General features: G+C 37.7%; 1 protein-coding gene across 1 annotated transcript in view; it reads right to left on the reverse strand.

Moving 5' to 3' along the window:
- The window catches only part of SKAP2 (src kinase associated phosphoprotein 2), a 68494-nt gene extending 51402 nt beyond the window's left edge, over positions 1 to 17092 (reverse strand). Inside the window, exon 1 of the mRNA XM_009869434.1 lies at positions 16948 to 17092. Within this exon, the coding sequence (XP_009867736.1) occupies positions 16948 to 17092 (145 nt within the window). The remainder of the gene's footprint in view (positions 1 to 16947) is intronic.
- Between the last annotated feature and the right edge of the window lie 1336 nt (positions 17093 to 18428).

The following is an 18428-nucleotide window of genomic DNA, read 5'->3' on the forward strand; positions in this document are numbered from 1 at the left end:
ACATTATTTTTTCTAAAGTAGAGACTAGATGAATGTATTCTGAATTTTAAAAAAAACCCCACATTTCCTAGAGTCTTCTAATTAAGGAACAGCTATCAGTGGGAACATCACATAAAATCTCATCAGCTTCATTAACTGTCTTGAACACTTTCACAAAGACTCCTTAGTACTTTGCAAATCTAGTGGCCTAATAGCTCTCTGAATCAGTTTAACATGCAACAATCGGAAGAAAAATGTTAAAGAAAACACATTTAATTCAGGGGAATAAATATAATGAAAACGCTTAGCTTTTGAAACATTGGTTCAAGAAACCTAGAATTTTGGTCTTCAAAGTCCTTGTTCTATAGAATGCTTAGACTAAGAAGCTTTGCTCTGGAGCCATCCCCAGCATTCACCATTGTGTTCTCTAATAGTTTACAATATTTTTTGCAGAATAAGTTGCCTTGATATATGCCTCTAAGAAAAGCCAGCAGCGTATTTTAATAAAGAATACAGACAGTGTCATCTGTTTCTAGTTTTAATTCTTTCTAATTTGGGATATGAAGTTTGAGTTACAAACACTAATACCACACCCTCGGAGGCCTAAATGCTGAGTATTTCTTCTTGACTCCTCCCTTGGAAGGAGAGTGGTATGAGCATTTCTACTCCTTTCCTTCCTGTAAGCTCAGGAGAAGGCAGTGGGCCAAGCAGCCTAAAAAAAAATCACTGCAATACACTCTTTACAGAAATACTTAGTTCTTTTTAGCAGTTAGCATGCTTGAGATCCATCTCTTTTTTGTCATTTTCATTTAGCCCCTAATTAAAAAACTATATATTTAGATATTTTAAATTTTAAAAACTTTGTATCTATGGCTTCTCAATCCTCATCCATTTTCTAAGCAAAGCTTCTTTAGTAGCTGTAACATAAATAATTTCATAGAATCGTAGAATGGTTTTCATAGAATGGTTTGGGATAGAAGGGACCTTCTTAAAGATCATATAATTCCAATCCCCCTTCTATGGGCAGGGACACCTCTGCTAGACCAGATTGCTCAAAGCCCTGTCCATTCCTTGCCTTGGACACTTCCAGGGACAGGCGTCCACAACTTCCCTGGACAACCTGTTCCAGTGTCCCACCACCCTCACAGAAAACATTTCTTCTTAATATCTAATCTAAATCTACCCTCCTTCATTTTAAAAACATTACCCCTTGTCCTATCATTCTACTCCCCGATAAAAATTCTCTCCTCATCTTTCCTCATGAGGTTTTTCCATGGGTGCATGTCTCAAGCCTGTCAAGGTCCCTCTGGCCATCATCCCTTCCCTCCAGCGTGTCGACTGCAACACGCAGGTTGGTAATGCTGTCTGCTGTGAGCAGGCATTGTCCCCCAGGGGTAATAAAAGGGCCCCTGCATGCCCCACAGGAGCAGGATTCCCACCTCTGCTGTGTGTCAGAGGCAAGAAGACATAAAGAAGGCAAAGCAGTAAAGAAAAGCCCTCTTGTACAAGGTCCACTGCTCATGCCACTGTAATATAAGGCATAGGAAAAGTAAAAGTTTTGCTTAAATCCCTCCATGGATCATTAAAGTTTAATCAATTATTTCAGCACAAGACAAAGATTTGAATCATCGATAGGCCCACACGACAGCTAACAGAAAAGTGTATCAGCTGTAGAGACTGACAATACAAATTTTGTCCACGCAACAAGAAGCTTGGCTTCCTACTTTGTTATGAGAAATAAAGTACGCTGGAAAACACGGAGATAAAAACAATGCCTCTGCATTGCAGATAGAAGCAAGTCAAAACAGACCATCGTGGATCAATTAGAGGTACTGGAAATTCTCATGAAATTATGTAAGCAAGCTGAAATTTGCCAGCATCGTCTCACAGACAAGAACAGACATCCAATTTTGATTAGAAACCCTAAGTAAAGATTCAGAACATCTACACAATAGCCAAACCACAGAAGGTGCTGCTAGCTAATCAAAGAAAATTAAAAGGCCAGGAATGAAGATTGTACAGCTGGAGTATGACCAGCATGATGTCAAATTGCATATGGATAGCATCTTTAACCACATCATGCTTCCTGTATTCCCAGATGACTAATAGGAAGAAAGTCCTATGAGTTTATCAAACAGCAAGTTAAAAGCTGGCATTTAATACATCCAGGTGAAAGAGAACAACTTTCAGCTTAGCATCTAAAACATCTGGAAAAGGTGATACTATAATACAATTGTACACTGTAGTTTATTACTATTTTTAAATAACTACCTGGTAAGCAAAATAATCCCTTGGAAATAACCACATATTACAACACCTTAAGAAAAACCTGCGGTTATAGGAAGTAGAAGTTGTGTATGACTTGTGTGATTTTGTCATAATATTTTCAATTGTTACTTCCGAAAGCCTAAAATTTTATCTTTGCAACTGGCACATTTCATTCAGCAAATAAGCCTAAACTGAGACTAAGCAATGACAACTATTTAACTAAACATGAAAAGGATTTAATACATTTTGGCAGAAAAATTGCCATATGTAATTTTTTGCAAAGCTAAACAATGAACTTTCAACTTATATTTAAAAACTAGCAGTTCATGTTCTCATGGTTTCAGCACGCTAGTAATCCAACTCAACAACATTTTGACAGATCTACAAAAGATTAAATCATGCAAACTCTGTGACTCTTACCCAGATTTTGGTAATACCATGCAAGATATATTCTTCACAAGTCACACATCCATTAAACAAAAAGTCTATCTTCCTCTTAATTTTATTGTTTTCCAAGTTTTTCCCTGTGTTCTCTCTTAAGTAAGCTCTATTGCATATTCCTCCTTTCTGAAATTGTAGTTTCTAGCTCCAGAATCCAGCTTAAGCTCCCTTAAAAAAAAAAAAAAGAAAAAAAGTACAGTTTGAGATGTGCCAAATTTAGCTGAAAAGGAAAATCACCTGATGTGAATTTCACTTTATGCGATAGGGATATCTGAGCAGTGGAACATTTGAACAACTGCTCTCAGCAGAAGCCTAATACACTGGAAATACAATGAGCGATACCAAAGAAATTCAGGGAACCAAGGAAATCCTCAGACTACCTCAACACACCAACAAAACCCCCAAACATAAATTGCGTGATGTTTTATACAGAGAAGTCACTTATGCCAAGTGGCAGCCCTCTTGAATCAGATGCACAGTCTGTTCCAACTGTTCTGACTCCTAGCCAAAGGCTTGGCCTGCTAAGCTTCTGAAAGGAAACATACGTACATGCTTCAAGCATTTTCAGTGCTTGAACAGCTCATATCCTTGATCAAAAAAACTTTTAACATTACTGGTTGGAGCTGAAAAATCTTTCATCTGTATAAAGGAAGAGATCAGAATTCCTACAGTCAGCTAAAACCAGACTCACATCTTCAAAAGTCACACTTGCAGATTTCAGTGAAGAGGTCCACAAAAGCTAGTTTTCATTTTCCACATTTTATGTATTCCTGCAAACACAAAATGGCTTGAATGTTCTGCCTCATTGCCTCATTTTTTATACATTCCTTTTACTACCAATAATTTAAGTAAAAGGCTGTGCTCAGTGATCAGTGAATTATCACACTCAAAGCTCCTCTGCATTAGAAAGCCAATTTGGATTAAGATGGAGGTATGACTTTACACTGCAGACTGCACGTAAAGGCAAGGCTTTTTAAAATAATAATAAAAAAAACAACTCACAAGAGCCTGACAGACAGAGTCTGTCAAGCTTCCCCACAGCAGCACACAAAATGTGTATCAAATATCATTCAGCATGTAGAAGTAGGAAGTTCTGGTAGAATCACAGTCTCCTGCAATGGTGACATTGCACTTACAGAAATCAATCTACAGAACAAGACCATTAGAAAACTTAAAAGGTAAAACATTCGAAAGTAAAAAACTCCAAGTGACTAACACAGTGTCTTTATTTCTAAGTACTCTGCAAGAGGTAATAAAAATCCAAAGGTTTTATTGTTGGAAAAACACATTGCTATTTTCAAATCTCCTCTCACAAAGAGGTTGTTAGCACAAAGATAAAACATTCTCCTGCTTTGCTGTGATTACATACGGCCAAACTCAAAACGAGGAAAAAAAATAAGGAAAACACTGCAAGAAGCCAGCAGAGCACACTGCAAGAAGCCAGCAGGATACTCTTGTGTTCCCTCAGAGTTTTGCAGATGTAAATTCCCATGGTCATTCACCTTGGAGTACTGAGAACGACAGGAAGAACCACCGTCCAATAGTATCAACTCCCAAGTTTTCTGAATGACCACACTAATATTTTCCACTCCATCTGAGGTCTCCAGAAGAACACATACACTTGAAGATACGAGCAGCAAGAGCTCTGGCAGAAGCTGTTCTTCTCTGAACAAGAGAAAAGAGATCAGACTAACTGCTCCAATTCTCCCATAAGTCCCTTTTTGTTATATATGTCACTCAACATGTCCACTTTAATTTTTTAATGGCCTTTTTAAGCAATACTAAGACACAGAATATAGTTCCTTTTTCATACATGACTTATCTTTCTCAGATGACTCTATGCAGTTCTTACTGGTTTTAGTGTCAAGTAGGAATACCTGAAATAATATTTTTCTATTTGCAGTTAGGATCAATTATTTTTATATGGATAATATCTATGGAATTGAAATCCAAAAGTGATTGAGGATCATTTGTACTGACTTGCTAAATGCCAGCTTGTCTTCTCCTATGGCAAACACATAGAGGTTTCCACATCTTCACCATCTACCATGGGAAATCCCAAAGTGTTAACGGATAGGAAGTTCACAAACCAGAGTTACTATGATATTCTGCAAGAGGGGTCACAATTTATGAAAAGAGAATCAAAAGAAGAGTTATGAACAAGTTCTGTGATATCCATACAAGAAAAGAAGAATGGCAAATTTAGAGAAATGGGTGCTTTTTTAAAAAAACTTAAGACTTAGAGTGAGGAAGTAGATGAATAAACATCAGTGGAATTTTTTCCAAACTCATTGAACTTACCTTGTGTCCCTTGATTCTCACACCATACCTGTATCTTCCTTAATCCTACCTCTGCACATACAACTAAATTGAGGTTGAGAAAGGCAAACCACCTGGTGAATGTACCACTGTTCAAACTTACACCAGTTGTAACATTAAAGGTGTATGAATTAACTGAAGCTGCTAAGAGTAGTGTTGCTTGGTCTGTGGATGGTATTCAGTGCAGTACTATGGACCATGGACATAAGCGGGACAGGATTTCTAAGAAATGCAATAATCTTTATCACACAACTAGTAACACTGGTAAAAAGCAAGAGAAGCCTTTAGAGAGGCAAAAGACATTTACATAAAAAACATTTAGACAAAAAAATCCTGTTATTCTCACTTTACAGAAACTGGTTAACACACCTTTACAAACCTGGCCTAATGAAACTACTCAAACACTCAAAAGTTGCATTAAAAACAAAGAATTCAAACCTGCAATCATTCTTTTAAAAGTTATATAATGTACTTTCTTCTAATTTGAAATGCATTGATTCGTTTCACTTTAAAAGTGCACAAAAATAATAATTGTATTAATAAACTGGTATTACCAAATTTCAATGAAGCAAATTTTAAAGTTGATCTATGAATAACAAAAAAAGAAAATGGGACTTCTAATGGAAATGCTGACACAACTTTAACTGTGACAATGCTAACGGCGCTGCTATAATAAATCTGTCAGTTCCTGTAATGCCTATGACAAAGCCATTAATATGAATGATGTGCACTTCACATAGCATACTCCATAGCAACTGCACAAGTTATATCATCTTCATTCCAAGTAACAAATCAGTAATCAATATTTGTAAAAGCAGACTAATCCTTTGTAAAATCACTGGTTTAGTGATTGAAGAGTTTGCTCAATTTACACAGTTAATCCCTCTTCATCTGCTTGAGCCCTCTATTTATTCCAGCCACTTACAGTGGTAGCTGCAGCAGATTAATACATCCCCCCATGCTAAACATGTCTTGACAATTGACCCAGCATATTGCTGTCAGGATAATCTTTACAAACACTGGGCTTTTTTTACCAAGCCTGAAGGCAACATTCAGAAATCAAAAGTTTACAAATAGTCTCAGAAAGATCCCCTCACACGTTATCACTTCTCCCTTTAATTATTTCTTGAAGGCAGCATCTACTGTCGTATTTTATGGGCCCAGAAGGTACCCTCCTGACTTTTTTTGATTAATAAGATTAAAAATTATTATAATGGTGAAGTCAAAGTGGGTTTTGATCATGACATTTCTATAGAAGCAGGAAAAATAGTGAAGAATGTGTTGTAACGTATTCAGTGAAAAAATCAAATGCCCATCTGTGTAAATACAAATTAGTTACCATCCTTTATTCGAAGAAATGAGCCAAAGCAGTAGCACTAAATTAAGATTATACAAAAAAGAAAAGAGGGTCATCCAGAAGTCTATAGTGAGAAAGGAAAAAAAAATGTTTAATTACAACAGAAACAAAAATATTTAATTACATTTACAAACATCTCTGTAGCCTGAACTGAATTTTGCAATAAAAATTAGTCTGGTCCTTCATGACTTTTCTCCATTTTGAGACTTCTACCCCTACAAATATTAACCAAAGCATAAATTTCTAATTAACTGAGAGGAATTAATTTAGATAGTACTTTTACCTACACACTAAAATTATACTAATCTTTCCAATCTATGAAAGCCTTTAATTTGCCATTGTATACAACAGCTAAAGTTAGATTATGCAACTAAACTGAGAACTTAGAGTAAATCTGAAAATATTTTTAGAAGTACAAATCTAATAGCTCATATTTAAGGACAAATAAAGTAGAAATCTTTAAAAAGTTAGTTTTCATGATCAATCAAGACATAGTTTTATGGTTCTTGGTGACTTAAAGAGAAGCATGATATTGCATTATCTGCACGTGGTGTAACAACTTTAATGTCCATACAGAATTAAATGTCAGTATTGGAATAGCACAATTGCTTAATTCTTGAGTTTTCATAACAGCAGTACTTGATCTATAGAAACACAGTGTAAAAAAAAAACAACACTAAGCAGACAAAGGTGAGGGCTTTGCTTGTTTGTTTAAAAAAAAGAAAGCAAGCATTAAGAGAGATATCAGAGAAACTGAAGCTCAGAACAGCAACTGATAGAGGCTGGTTTGGCCAATACACTAATTACTAGACTATGGAGCCTAAATTACTCACCTGGCTCTAGAGATGCAACCTAGATTCAGGAATGCACTTAAACACAACTGGCAGAGCACAGAACACTGACTCAAGTCATCAGGTATAGTCACAGCATACATCATAAACTTGAGGTGCTTAAGCTAAAGTAGATACACGGGAAATTAAAAAAAACCCATAGCTATAGTAGGAGCATGAATGATGTACTTCAACACTGAAGGCCACTAAGCAAAGACCAACAGAGATGTAGATTATTTAAAGAGAATCTTGTTAAGCAGATGGACAACCCAAAAATCAGCAGATTTGTTCCATTTGTTTCACTGTTGAGATCCTGTCAGTCTTAAAAACCAAAAATTGAACTGGAGAAATGTATTACAAAATATGGAACAACCTGAAGTTTATAATTTGGTTATTAAACACAAAAAGGTGTCACTATTCACCAATACCATTTGAAGGGTGGTGAGCTGCAGCACAAAACAAGTCAGCACATTTCAAGAACAACAACAAAAGACACACCCATCTTTGACGCTCTGACTCCCACCTTAAGAAGCAACCAGCCTTCTAAAAATCAGGGACTTGACTATCCATGTGAAGTTACCTGTGATGACACAGACTCAGGGGCAAATACTGAACATCACATCTGTGCCACTTGTGGCACCCTTTTCAGGTTGAGTAGAAGAAAGAGATGTAGGGTACTTACAACACAGTACAGTCAGTACATAAAACATTCTCTCTGCAAGTTCTCAAAGAGTTTTAGCCAATCAGAAACTCAAATTCAGAGTGGAAATAATTTTCTGGAACTAAAACTCTAGATCCTTCTGTGAGGCGAGTCATCAAAAAAAGGATAAAATCTGAATCTTACTGGTTAAAAAGCATACTAGAATTTAAGCCTATTAGGAAAAAATGCATTTTGTAGATATGTGAAGGGTTATAAATTGCCTAATGGCTCGGATTTATTAATCTTTCTTCTGTTATTCAGATATTCATAAATCAAAGTTCACTGAACTAGAAGTTGTTGCATAAAATATTTTTTTTTTAAGATTTCTGTAATGCAGAATACAATCTGGTTTAGTAATTCCAGACCTCTGGCAAAACTCTCACGGGGACTTCAGCAAAGCAATAATGTTATACTTCAAATGTAGCTTCAATATTTAGTTGGATTATGGAAAGAGCATCGAATCATCTCTAGTTCACAATAGCCCAAGCAATCAATGAAAAAAGCAAGCATGAGAAAGACACCTATTGCAACTGATGTGACTCTTACAAGTACCCTAGACATTGCCCATACAATCAAATAAGAAGGTTCCGCTTTACTGTCAATTTCACTAGTGGACTAGTTGCAAAAACCCAACTGTACTTAATCTTGACTACCCAGTGGATGCAGGTTGAAACCACCACTCAGAGGGTTTTCCCGAAAGCTTCCAGCAACACAGGTAAAACCAACAGAGTTTATTTAGCCACCCACTATGACTTTTTAAAAAGATGTTACATGGTACTTCAGAGTGCTTATTCTTCTGAGATTTAATCTGATATCTTTTTCTATTCTTACACGTTCTCCTATGAGCCATTCAATTTTAGCAACTAGTGGCAGACACTGCTAATTTGGTCTCTAAATGACACACGTGCCAAAAAGTACAAGCAAGTAAACAAATGCCGCCAAGAAAGTCTGCAGCTGCAGCAAAATCTTAAAATATATTGGACTTCGTGAACTCTGTCCCACTGCCATTCAGTGAAATTCAGTCAGGAAAACTGTAGTCTGGGGAGCCAGACTAACAGTTGGCAACACCAGCGAAAGAAAAAGCAAGGCCAGACTTCTGATCTGCAGCACCCCAAGGTGCCAACAAATGGCACAACGCTTTTGCCTCCACATCCCCGGCGAAGGACTGAATGAATATCGGGACAGCCGACGTGTTGCAAGCCTCTGCAGGGCTCAGCCAAGCAGCCACTGCTCCTGCTTCAGGCCAGGCTGCAAAAATGGGAGAAGGAAACCAGCTGGAGCCATCAGAGTGCAGGTGGTGGAGCAAGGGCAAGACTGACAGGCCAGACTGACAGGCCAGAATGCTGAAACCCTGAGGCACTTTCTGTGAAGGCAGCAACAGTCACAAAATATTGCCCATGGTGCCTGTTAACCCTTGAATGCATGCTGATCCTGTGGACTCCTCTGCGGTAGCTTGTAGCCGCAGTGCTGGCCACTGCAGAATAAAGACTAAAGCATTACAGGGTTATAATTGGTTTAACAAGACCTTTTCAGCAGTTGACAGGCAATTAAGTCTTCAGTTTAGCTCTAAAATATTTACTCTGACTCTCTAACTGCATAGAAAGATATATCTCTGAGCACATCACAATCCCAGTTATAACTAGTAATGCCCCCTTTAGGACTTTTAAGCAACTTTCATGCAGTTAATGTCGAAGATGCATGGATTATTTTAGGCTTTTCATATGACTAGAGACATTATCAGAAATGGTTTGAGTACTATGCATTTTCCCTAAGAATGCTACAGCATGGTGTGCTTGTATCTATGTTGTGAAGCACAGTGTTATAAATTTTATTTATTTGAACTAGTCAACGTAACACAATTTCCCTTGTTCGGTATGTCATTTAATCAGCAAAAAAGATGCAGAAACTACCTTGCTTTTAGACATCTCAACAGAAATAAACATGCATATATGTGGACTAATCCGTGACATGTTCTTAACCAGGTCCCTATCATGCAAAAATAGGAGTCAAAAGACGTATTTCAAGGAAAATTTTGCATTGAGATTGATCAGTTGATTAGGTACAGGGCAAAAAAAATATACATAGAGGTTGTCAACACTACTGTCATGTATAGAAAGGAAAATTAAGAGTAATTTGTTACTCTCTGTTTGAGAGGTCACTAATGTTATCTTGCACATGATGATTTGATGCACTACATATGATTAATGCTTGTTTAAAGGACACTGCCAAGGTCTCTAGGTCAGACTATGACCTTACATTTTTTTTCAGATATCTACAAGAAGAATATAAAAATTCTCTAAATGCATTCCACTCTCTTGAAAATACTTTAGTACTATCTGCTACTATTAAAACCAGAAGTCCAACAGTAGAAGGTGGCAAAATAGCAAGAAAAAAATTCCAGCCAGAAGGCAAATGCTTCAGATTATTTTAAATGTTGGTCCATTATTTTAAATGGTTGGTCCAGTTGTGACTGTTGCATTCTAATACTTTCCATTCTAACTGCAGAGGTTTTCACAACTTCACACATATACCTCTCTTAATACTTTGGAATTAAATTGCATATGCTTGGACTCAAAACTCTTCCTCAAAGTCACTTTAAGATGCTTCAGAATTTTAAAGACAAATGCCAAGTGAATGTGTTTGCTTTTTTTACTAAAGAATTAAAAAGCAAAAAATCACTAAGATGTTGCAATTTTACACATTATGTATAAATTATATTCCTTAATGTGTTCTTACATCTCTGTCTAGACCTTTAGTTCTCTTCACCTCCCACACAAATTAGGGATTTTAAGTCCTTCAGTTTACGGAGAGATTTAATCTATTTTTGTCATTTAATTTTTCATATATATTTAAATAACTTCAAAACCTAAGTTTAGATGTTAGGAAATACACAGTTAAAAAAAAAAAAAAAGGAAGGGCCAAACTCTCATGGCTGCCTAGCTATTCGCAAATCTTTGGGTACTGAACCATTGTCTGGATCATATCTGGAAAGTTTATAGAAAGGAATATAATTTTCTGTCCATGGATGTGGCAATGGCTTTCTATTATCTAGGCCAAGACCACCTTCAAATGAGAAATAAGCATCACCATTCTTTTTTCTTAAACACAAAACTTTCTTAGTAATAATATTAGATAAGTTTTTCAAAAACTTAAGAGGGCTGCAAAATTTCTTTCAAAAAGAATTTTTTCCCCATAACTTTCCAGCAGCTTTAAGAGGAGGAGACTTTTATACATCATCATTACATGGCACTTCCTTCAGATTTAACAAGGTAACTGTAGTAATATTTTTCCATTAACGGCTGTACTTCCAAACGTTTAACAACAGACTGATTTCTACATTGTTCATGTATTATTCTGCTTTTCCACAGGGTAGCAGTGTGCTTCAGAACAAGGCCACCACTGTGGGAATATGAATGAGTACACAAAATCCCTGCAGAAAGCAGCTGTTCCCTCTTGTACATATGCAAATGGAGGAAGGCTAAATAATGAAGGCAGCTTTATTTCACAAAGGCAGAGAACAACAGAGCCAAAGTAGAGTACAACAAAGTTTTTGTAGGAAGCAGTGAACTGAAGTTACAAAAAAGGATATGAATTCGTCTTAATATTCTGAGTTGTGAGAATCATGCTTCTGAGGAAAATACTGATTACTTTTTGTAAACTTAAATCTCAAAATAATTTTTAAAACCCTAAAGACAAAGACATAGATGCATCTTTTCTAAGACGCTGAGTTTATTCAAAGAAATTATCACATAATTAAGACAGAAGTCTGGACAATTTCCCCCCCCCCATACTATCAGTCTTACGTATGACCTTGGACAAGTCATTGAATCTAACTCAGTTTTCCTGTCCATAAAATGGAGATAATACCTCTGCCCAGGGCTACTGGGAAGCGAAATTCATTGTCCATAAACGTGATTTGAAATAGTAAGGTGAAGGGGCTTTATCAGTGTTACGTACTGCTGCATTTTTCATTGCTTTTAATAAACCTAATGAAACCATGTAAATTTTGAATGATAACATTAAGCAGATTTTCAGGCCAGCTCTTGCTAGAAGTAAAAGGCATTACAGATTTCTTGAGATGACCCCGATTTGAGCTCTGACAAGTAATGGCTGAGTCAGAACATTGCTATGTGAAGTACTGTGAAGAGTCTTCCAGATGTCAGTTGTTCTAACAGGGGACCGTTTATTCAATACTGGGGAGAGCAGTTGCATCAGTGATAAGAGTAGGAAGAAATGCTAGAAAAGAAGAAATGGTTCATATTTGCTTGTTGGTGAAGCAACAAGCAACACTAAAATCTTTCAAAGCTTGTGACTGGCATTCACTAGTGAAGTTCAGTACAAACTGTGGCTCTCGCACCAGCACGTGCACAAACAAGAACCGATTTATTAAACCAAAAATATACTAGCCACAGACTAAACTGCACAGTTCTCCATACTCCACACTACAATCCCTTACCATAAAAAGCTGCCACGGTAACCCCAGGGTGGGGTCGGTAATAATACACATGCCTTGAATGCACAATCCGTAAAGGAAGTCCTTTGAGAATGTCTTTTGCAACAACATTGAGTGTCACATCTCTGTCTCACTTAACTGATACGTGCTTAGGGCCACCACAGCTGTCGCGCTTTAAAACAAACAAACTGATCTCAGCTTTTAGCTGGCATAATTCAGCAGCAGAAAGTTACACATAAGGCACTACTTTAGTTTGCATGAGCTTCCTGAGCTTTAAGGAAAAGAGAAACCGAGACCAAAATAACTCACCTACAACTCTCAAGTGTCACCCGCAGAACATCTTTGTCACTTAATGAGTCTGTGAGCAACACAATACTAAACTTTACTTTTTTGGAGGATTATTCAACAAAATAACTTTGAAGAAAAACAGTGATATTTGCAGTGGCATTGAGCTTATCGTTTGTACTGATCTTTACTAGAGTTGACAGTTGCTACTTCGGAGAGTGGACTACAACCTTTGCCATCACCTACCACCTTACTGCTTTTGGTGGAGACTCCTGTACCTACATCAGGCTAAGATGCCTAAGCCCTCAATTTAATAGCTACTACACTTGCATAAAATCAGCTCTACATCACACATACAATCAGGTCATTTTTGATGGTGTGTCACACTTGCTGCGTGTGCCATAGAGTAAACTGAGCACAGGACCTGTCTGTTTGAAGGCTGCTTTCCTGATCACGTATCCCAACAGACACAGGAATACCGGACTGCTGAAACCATTAAAAATTACAGCACAAAAAGCAGATTTTATTCCCCTTAAGAACAGCATAAAATAACAAAAGCATGTGAAAACAAATGTACTCCCAGACATTTCTGCAGTGGGTTCTCCTAAATACTGCAGAGCAGTGAGAACAGCCAGGGTCTTGTGGGGCTTTCCTTAGTTCGCCTGACTTTGTGCGCCCATTTCTCTTCGTTTCCTAATCCTGTTCCGACCTTCCTGGAAATAGCAGTAAGCTGCAACGGCAGGTTGTGACAGCAGATATGGGGCACGGGAAACAGGCCTCAAGTCCAAAGCTAGGAGCTGGATCTGGAGATGCTATAAACCAATGATTATACACTGATTACAGCAGGTATTAACAAGCCTAGCAGGGGTACATGAGAGAACTAGAAAGATCTCTACATATCAGAGGAGGAGGAAAGCACACAAAATAGAATTATGAAATTCAGGAAACAAGTTTCTGCCATAATATTCATGGTATAAATACAATTTCAGAGAGAAACTGCCTTCCAAATGGTTAGTTATTAGCCTTTCCAGGCAGAAGACATCTCCTTTTTAAACAACATCTTCAAAGCCACTGAGCCTGGGACACTCTTCATAGAGCCTGACTTGACCATTTCATTGTCCACAACCGCACCTGAGTATCAATCAACAGCACATCAAGAGTGGGCAGTTTAGACCCATCCTCTCTCTTACCATCAGTGAGAACCTGAAGTTCTCACTGATTTTTAACAGATTTTTCCGCTTATGTGATGGGAGAGGAGACAGAAGGTCTTCTGGACACAGCCACAGAAGAGATGAATCCCTGTACTTTAGAGAGAGACTGTCAGTTTACTCCCACAATCACCTAGACTTGCCAAACAGTGGTCTCCCACGGAAACTTTTTGCACAAAAGCAGGAAGAAAAATGCACGTTCAGGAAACCACTTTCCCCATCCTGCTTCTTTCTGTTCCAGCCATTCCCTTCTCTGACACTAGTGCCCATCTCTAGAAAGAGCCTCCCTTCTACACCAAGCTTTACAGTTTTACTCCCTCAGACGCCTTTCTATGTCCAGTAGTGTTATTTCCCAGACTGCTTCCTTCTTTTAAACTTCCCTTTCATTTCCCCTTCTTTATCTCCTCTTTCTCCATATTTTCAGCCCCAGCTCCCCAAGATCCTGCTCTGTTTAATGGCCTCCTCCATTTATGATCTGACCCTGCATTACCCAGATCATGTTGTGCACTCACTGTACTCACTGGCAGCTCTCTACATCAGGGATATTTTAGCCAAGTGAACTCTTTATTCCTACATATCTCCACTCTCCTGCCACAGTCTTCATAACTGGGTGAGCGTGCCACCTCCACTGGGCACAGGTCCTGTTGCCAGTGAGACTCACAGAAATAGAATCCCTGAACCATCTGCTCAGGAGGGTTGAGGCAAAAGGGTTGCACAGGTGTCAGGGACTGAGCTGTAAGACAGGTCAGCTGTTTTGAGGGGGCCACATCCAGCCCATCAATCAGGAATTGCCTCTCCCCTAGGATATGACATTCCAGGAAATGAGGTAAACGTGAAGACATTTGTTGGCTTTACCCTCTCTTTTCAGTGCTCTCTTAGGTCAGCTTTGAACACCTTATTAGAAGTGCAATAGAAAGCATCCTATTACTTTTCTAATATCCCTTTCTCCATTGCGGCCCCAGTCTTCAGTATTATACTCTACCACAGGTACAATCTTCTAGCATTAAAAATTTAAGAAATGCTTTGGGATGCAAAGCATATCAACAATTAAAAATAATCAGTCCTTCTGCCCCAGCAGGGGCCAGCATGAGAGGCACTGCATGTCAGCCAACTGGAAAAGATATAAATAAATAAACTGGAAAACCAGACCAGAGAGAGACCTCAGAGAAGTCTTTTACTTCACCGTACCTCCTCTTACTCCCACCTCAGGCCTGGCTTTACCTAAAGGAAATATCTGGCACAAGTTTGGTAACTGCTTCATGGACAGCACAGCTACCTATGCAGAACTAATAAACTACTGAGTGGCAACCTTAATCAGCTAACCTCCTCAAGTTCCAAATCAAAACTTGGATCCACCTGTGCTACCACCCAGTGTCAGACAGACACAAGCTCTGTCCTCAAAAGCCCAATCTCCAAGGCTGTGTACCTACCATGCCCAGGATCATTTGCCCCACTTCCCAGAACTGCTCTTTAGCCCAGGGCCACTGCTGTGATGATAGAGCTCCGCTACATGTCATTCCAAGACTAACACTATAAGCACTACTATGCAAAAGTAGCTCAGGCACCACGCTGGACTGTACACCCCTGCCTTCTTTACTTGCAGAGTACTTACCACAACAGGACTCTATTTTTATTTGCAACCTTTGACCGCTTGAGGAATGACAATGGTAAAAATAAGAAGCAGTGTACGTGACAGAGCTTGTATCAGCAGATCTGGAAAGCTCCATACAGACCAGAATCTCCTTTGAACATATATTCTCTTGCTACAGTTATCCTCAAAACCCTTGGGACCAACACTGATATATATATCACAACTAAGAGGTCTTCAGGCAGCTATAACTAACTTCCACATTTATTTATTCTAATATCATCTGCTGGATTCATAGCATATATTTTATCAATCTGCCTCTATGAAACAGTCAACCGCACAAAAGCATGGCTGAAACACAGAGCAAAAGCCATTGCAATAAATGTAATTAGTACTGTAGCAATAGCATATGTACTAACTGTACTTCACTATGAAAGCTTACACTGATCGCTGCAACATAAAAACGTCCATTAAAATAATGTTAATTGTATTTATCGGTACTGTATTTCATATGATGTTAACTACAGCTGTTTCCTATGCTCTGTTAACACAAAACCAGGATGTATCCAATTTTACAGAAATCCTCACAAGTCGGCACTGTCCAAATCAAAGGAGAAAGTTTAAAAATAAAATTTCGGTCCATTTGAGATGCATGCACACATAGGAGCCAACATATCCCCCAAATATAAGAGCAGATAAGAGTTTGATGCACGAAAATCACCATAGTCTTTTTCTTCCGCTTTCTCTCAAGATGAGTGATTTTTAATTGCGAAATAGTATTTTTACAATAATTTTCTTGGTGTTAAATTCAGATCAATACAGACTAAAACATGCACTTCAAATTGAAAATACAGCACAGAATTCCACAGTTGTAGCTCTCAAATGCACACACCTAACTTACTCTGAACTGTTTATTAGCAAGATGGCAGATAATGACACAACTAATTGCCCAGCAAATTGAGGGACACGCTGCCAGTATTTTCTAATGAAAGCTTAACTAAATTCATTTAAGTCTTGAAAGACTTATTCTGTTTTAAAATATATTTGGATTAAACATGAGGTCAATGTATGATTTCCTATGGGTTTTGGAATCATAACAGTGTGTTTTACGTGGTATGTATACTCTTCTTTCATTCCAGGAACATGCAGAAGACTGCAGAACCTGAAAAACCTTGCTATTATTTTTAAAAGGTGAATAATCACACTAACCATGACAAGATGATTACAGTGCTAACCGTGGAATCTGATTTATCTTTAAAAAGATCAGTTTAAATCATCAGAAGCTGCATTTGGTTTTATTGGAGATTCATCACATTGAAAGCTTTTTGAAGAAAACAACAAAAAGAGTTTTGTTTTAATGTTAAGAAGGGTCAGACTAATAGACATAAATTATTTTAGTGCCTTAATGCACCAAACACCTGTGTGCAGCTTTCAGTGAAGTGGCTGAATTATAGATAGTTTTAATTTCTAAAAGGCAAAGCACTTGAATATAAAGATGTAGACGACTTGTCAGACTTACTTAGGACAATGAAGCTTGTGCATGTGGAAATTGTCATTGGCCAAAAGGCAGACCCAAACTGCAGATTCCTGAACATCATCTCAGCAGTTCCCAACATCTTCCCAATATACTGACAGAGATGACATATCGTGTAAGTGCACCACATGGTTTCGGCAAGGAAGTCAATTTCTAGCCTAATGTGCTCATCACATCAGTTGTGATTCTATGATTCTAGGACACTGTTCAAAGAGGACTTGGGATAATGTATATTTATTTGTGAAATGAACCAGTATATCTGACAAACAGAGATAAAAGCCAAATAAAATAGAAAATTTAAAGAAAGCAATGACAGATTTTGATATTAATCTTCAATTAATACTTGGGTATCATCTCAACATTAAGTTCCATTAGCATCAGCGGAAATTAAAACCGGGCAAGGCCAGAACATTTTCCTTAAGCCTACATCATTCTCTGACCTGGCTTTATCCTTCCCCCCCCCTCCTTTTTACAAATGACACAAAGGGGAAATCAGGTGCAGCTTTAGCACTGTAGCTTTACGCAGTCCTGTGTCGGAATTGCCGAACTCCTGAATTGCTTTTCCTGTATTAGACTTTTTTGGTATTTTTTCCTGGCCTTGATGGACTTGTGATGATCCCATCTCTGGAACCTCTAATGATTCCCATTCTTTAACCAATCACTCCATAGCCTTAATTATATATACACTGAACCATAGTAACCAAACATGGAATGGAACTCTTTAGGGAAGCAGAGTTTAACCATCAGTTCTCCAAAACCTGCAAAGGTTGTTGTTTCAGTAACTTCAACCAAACTCAGTCAGTACATAATTTCATTCTTTTAACAATCAGCTTATCTGACTGGAAGAAGCAGAACACATAGAAACTTTGCTGTTACTCATTAAGTAAGAGACATTGAAGCAAGAATCACATCATTAATTCTAGGCAGAAAAAATGCCTAAGCTGTTTCCTTTAATTTTCACGTAGATTTCTGTGTTGTTCTTTATTGAATTATGGAAACATGAAAATTCAAGTTGGTATAGCTGAGTAGTCTAGCACATACAAAATGCATTTAATGTGAATTATTGCAGGCACTCGCAAATGCTTTTATAAAGCAATTACAGAACCTTCCACCTTTGTGTAAGTTGTTATTTCCACCAACAGATGTGTAGAAGAATTAAATACAAAATTAATTCAATGTAACAGAATATAGTAAGAAATCAAGACAGGACTTGTGCATACCAGTATCAAAAGCCTGATTACTCATTCCGCATGTCAAAATCTGAAAATGAAGGGTCACTCATACTGTAGACTAATTACAAGAGCATATGTAAAAAGATTATTAGAGGTCTTACATGTCTACCTTCCAGAATCGTACATCTCATGCCAATATTTTTATATTTTTAAAAATTAGTTTTCAGAGTATTGCTTTCAGGTTCTTTATCTACTTTCTGCTTTTAATAATTAAAAAATATGAAAATATAATAT

This window comes from Apaloderma vittatum, unplaced genomic scaffold, assembly GCF_000703405.1.
Source record: "Apaloderma vittatum isolate BGI_N311 unplaced genomic scaffold, ASM70340v1 scaffold7210, whole genome shotgun sequence".
NCBI lineage: Eukaryota > Metazoa > Chordata > Aves > Trogoniformes > Trogonidae > Apaloderma > Apaloderma vittatum.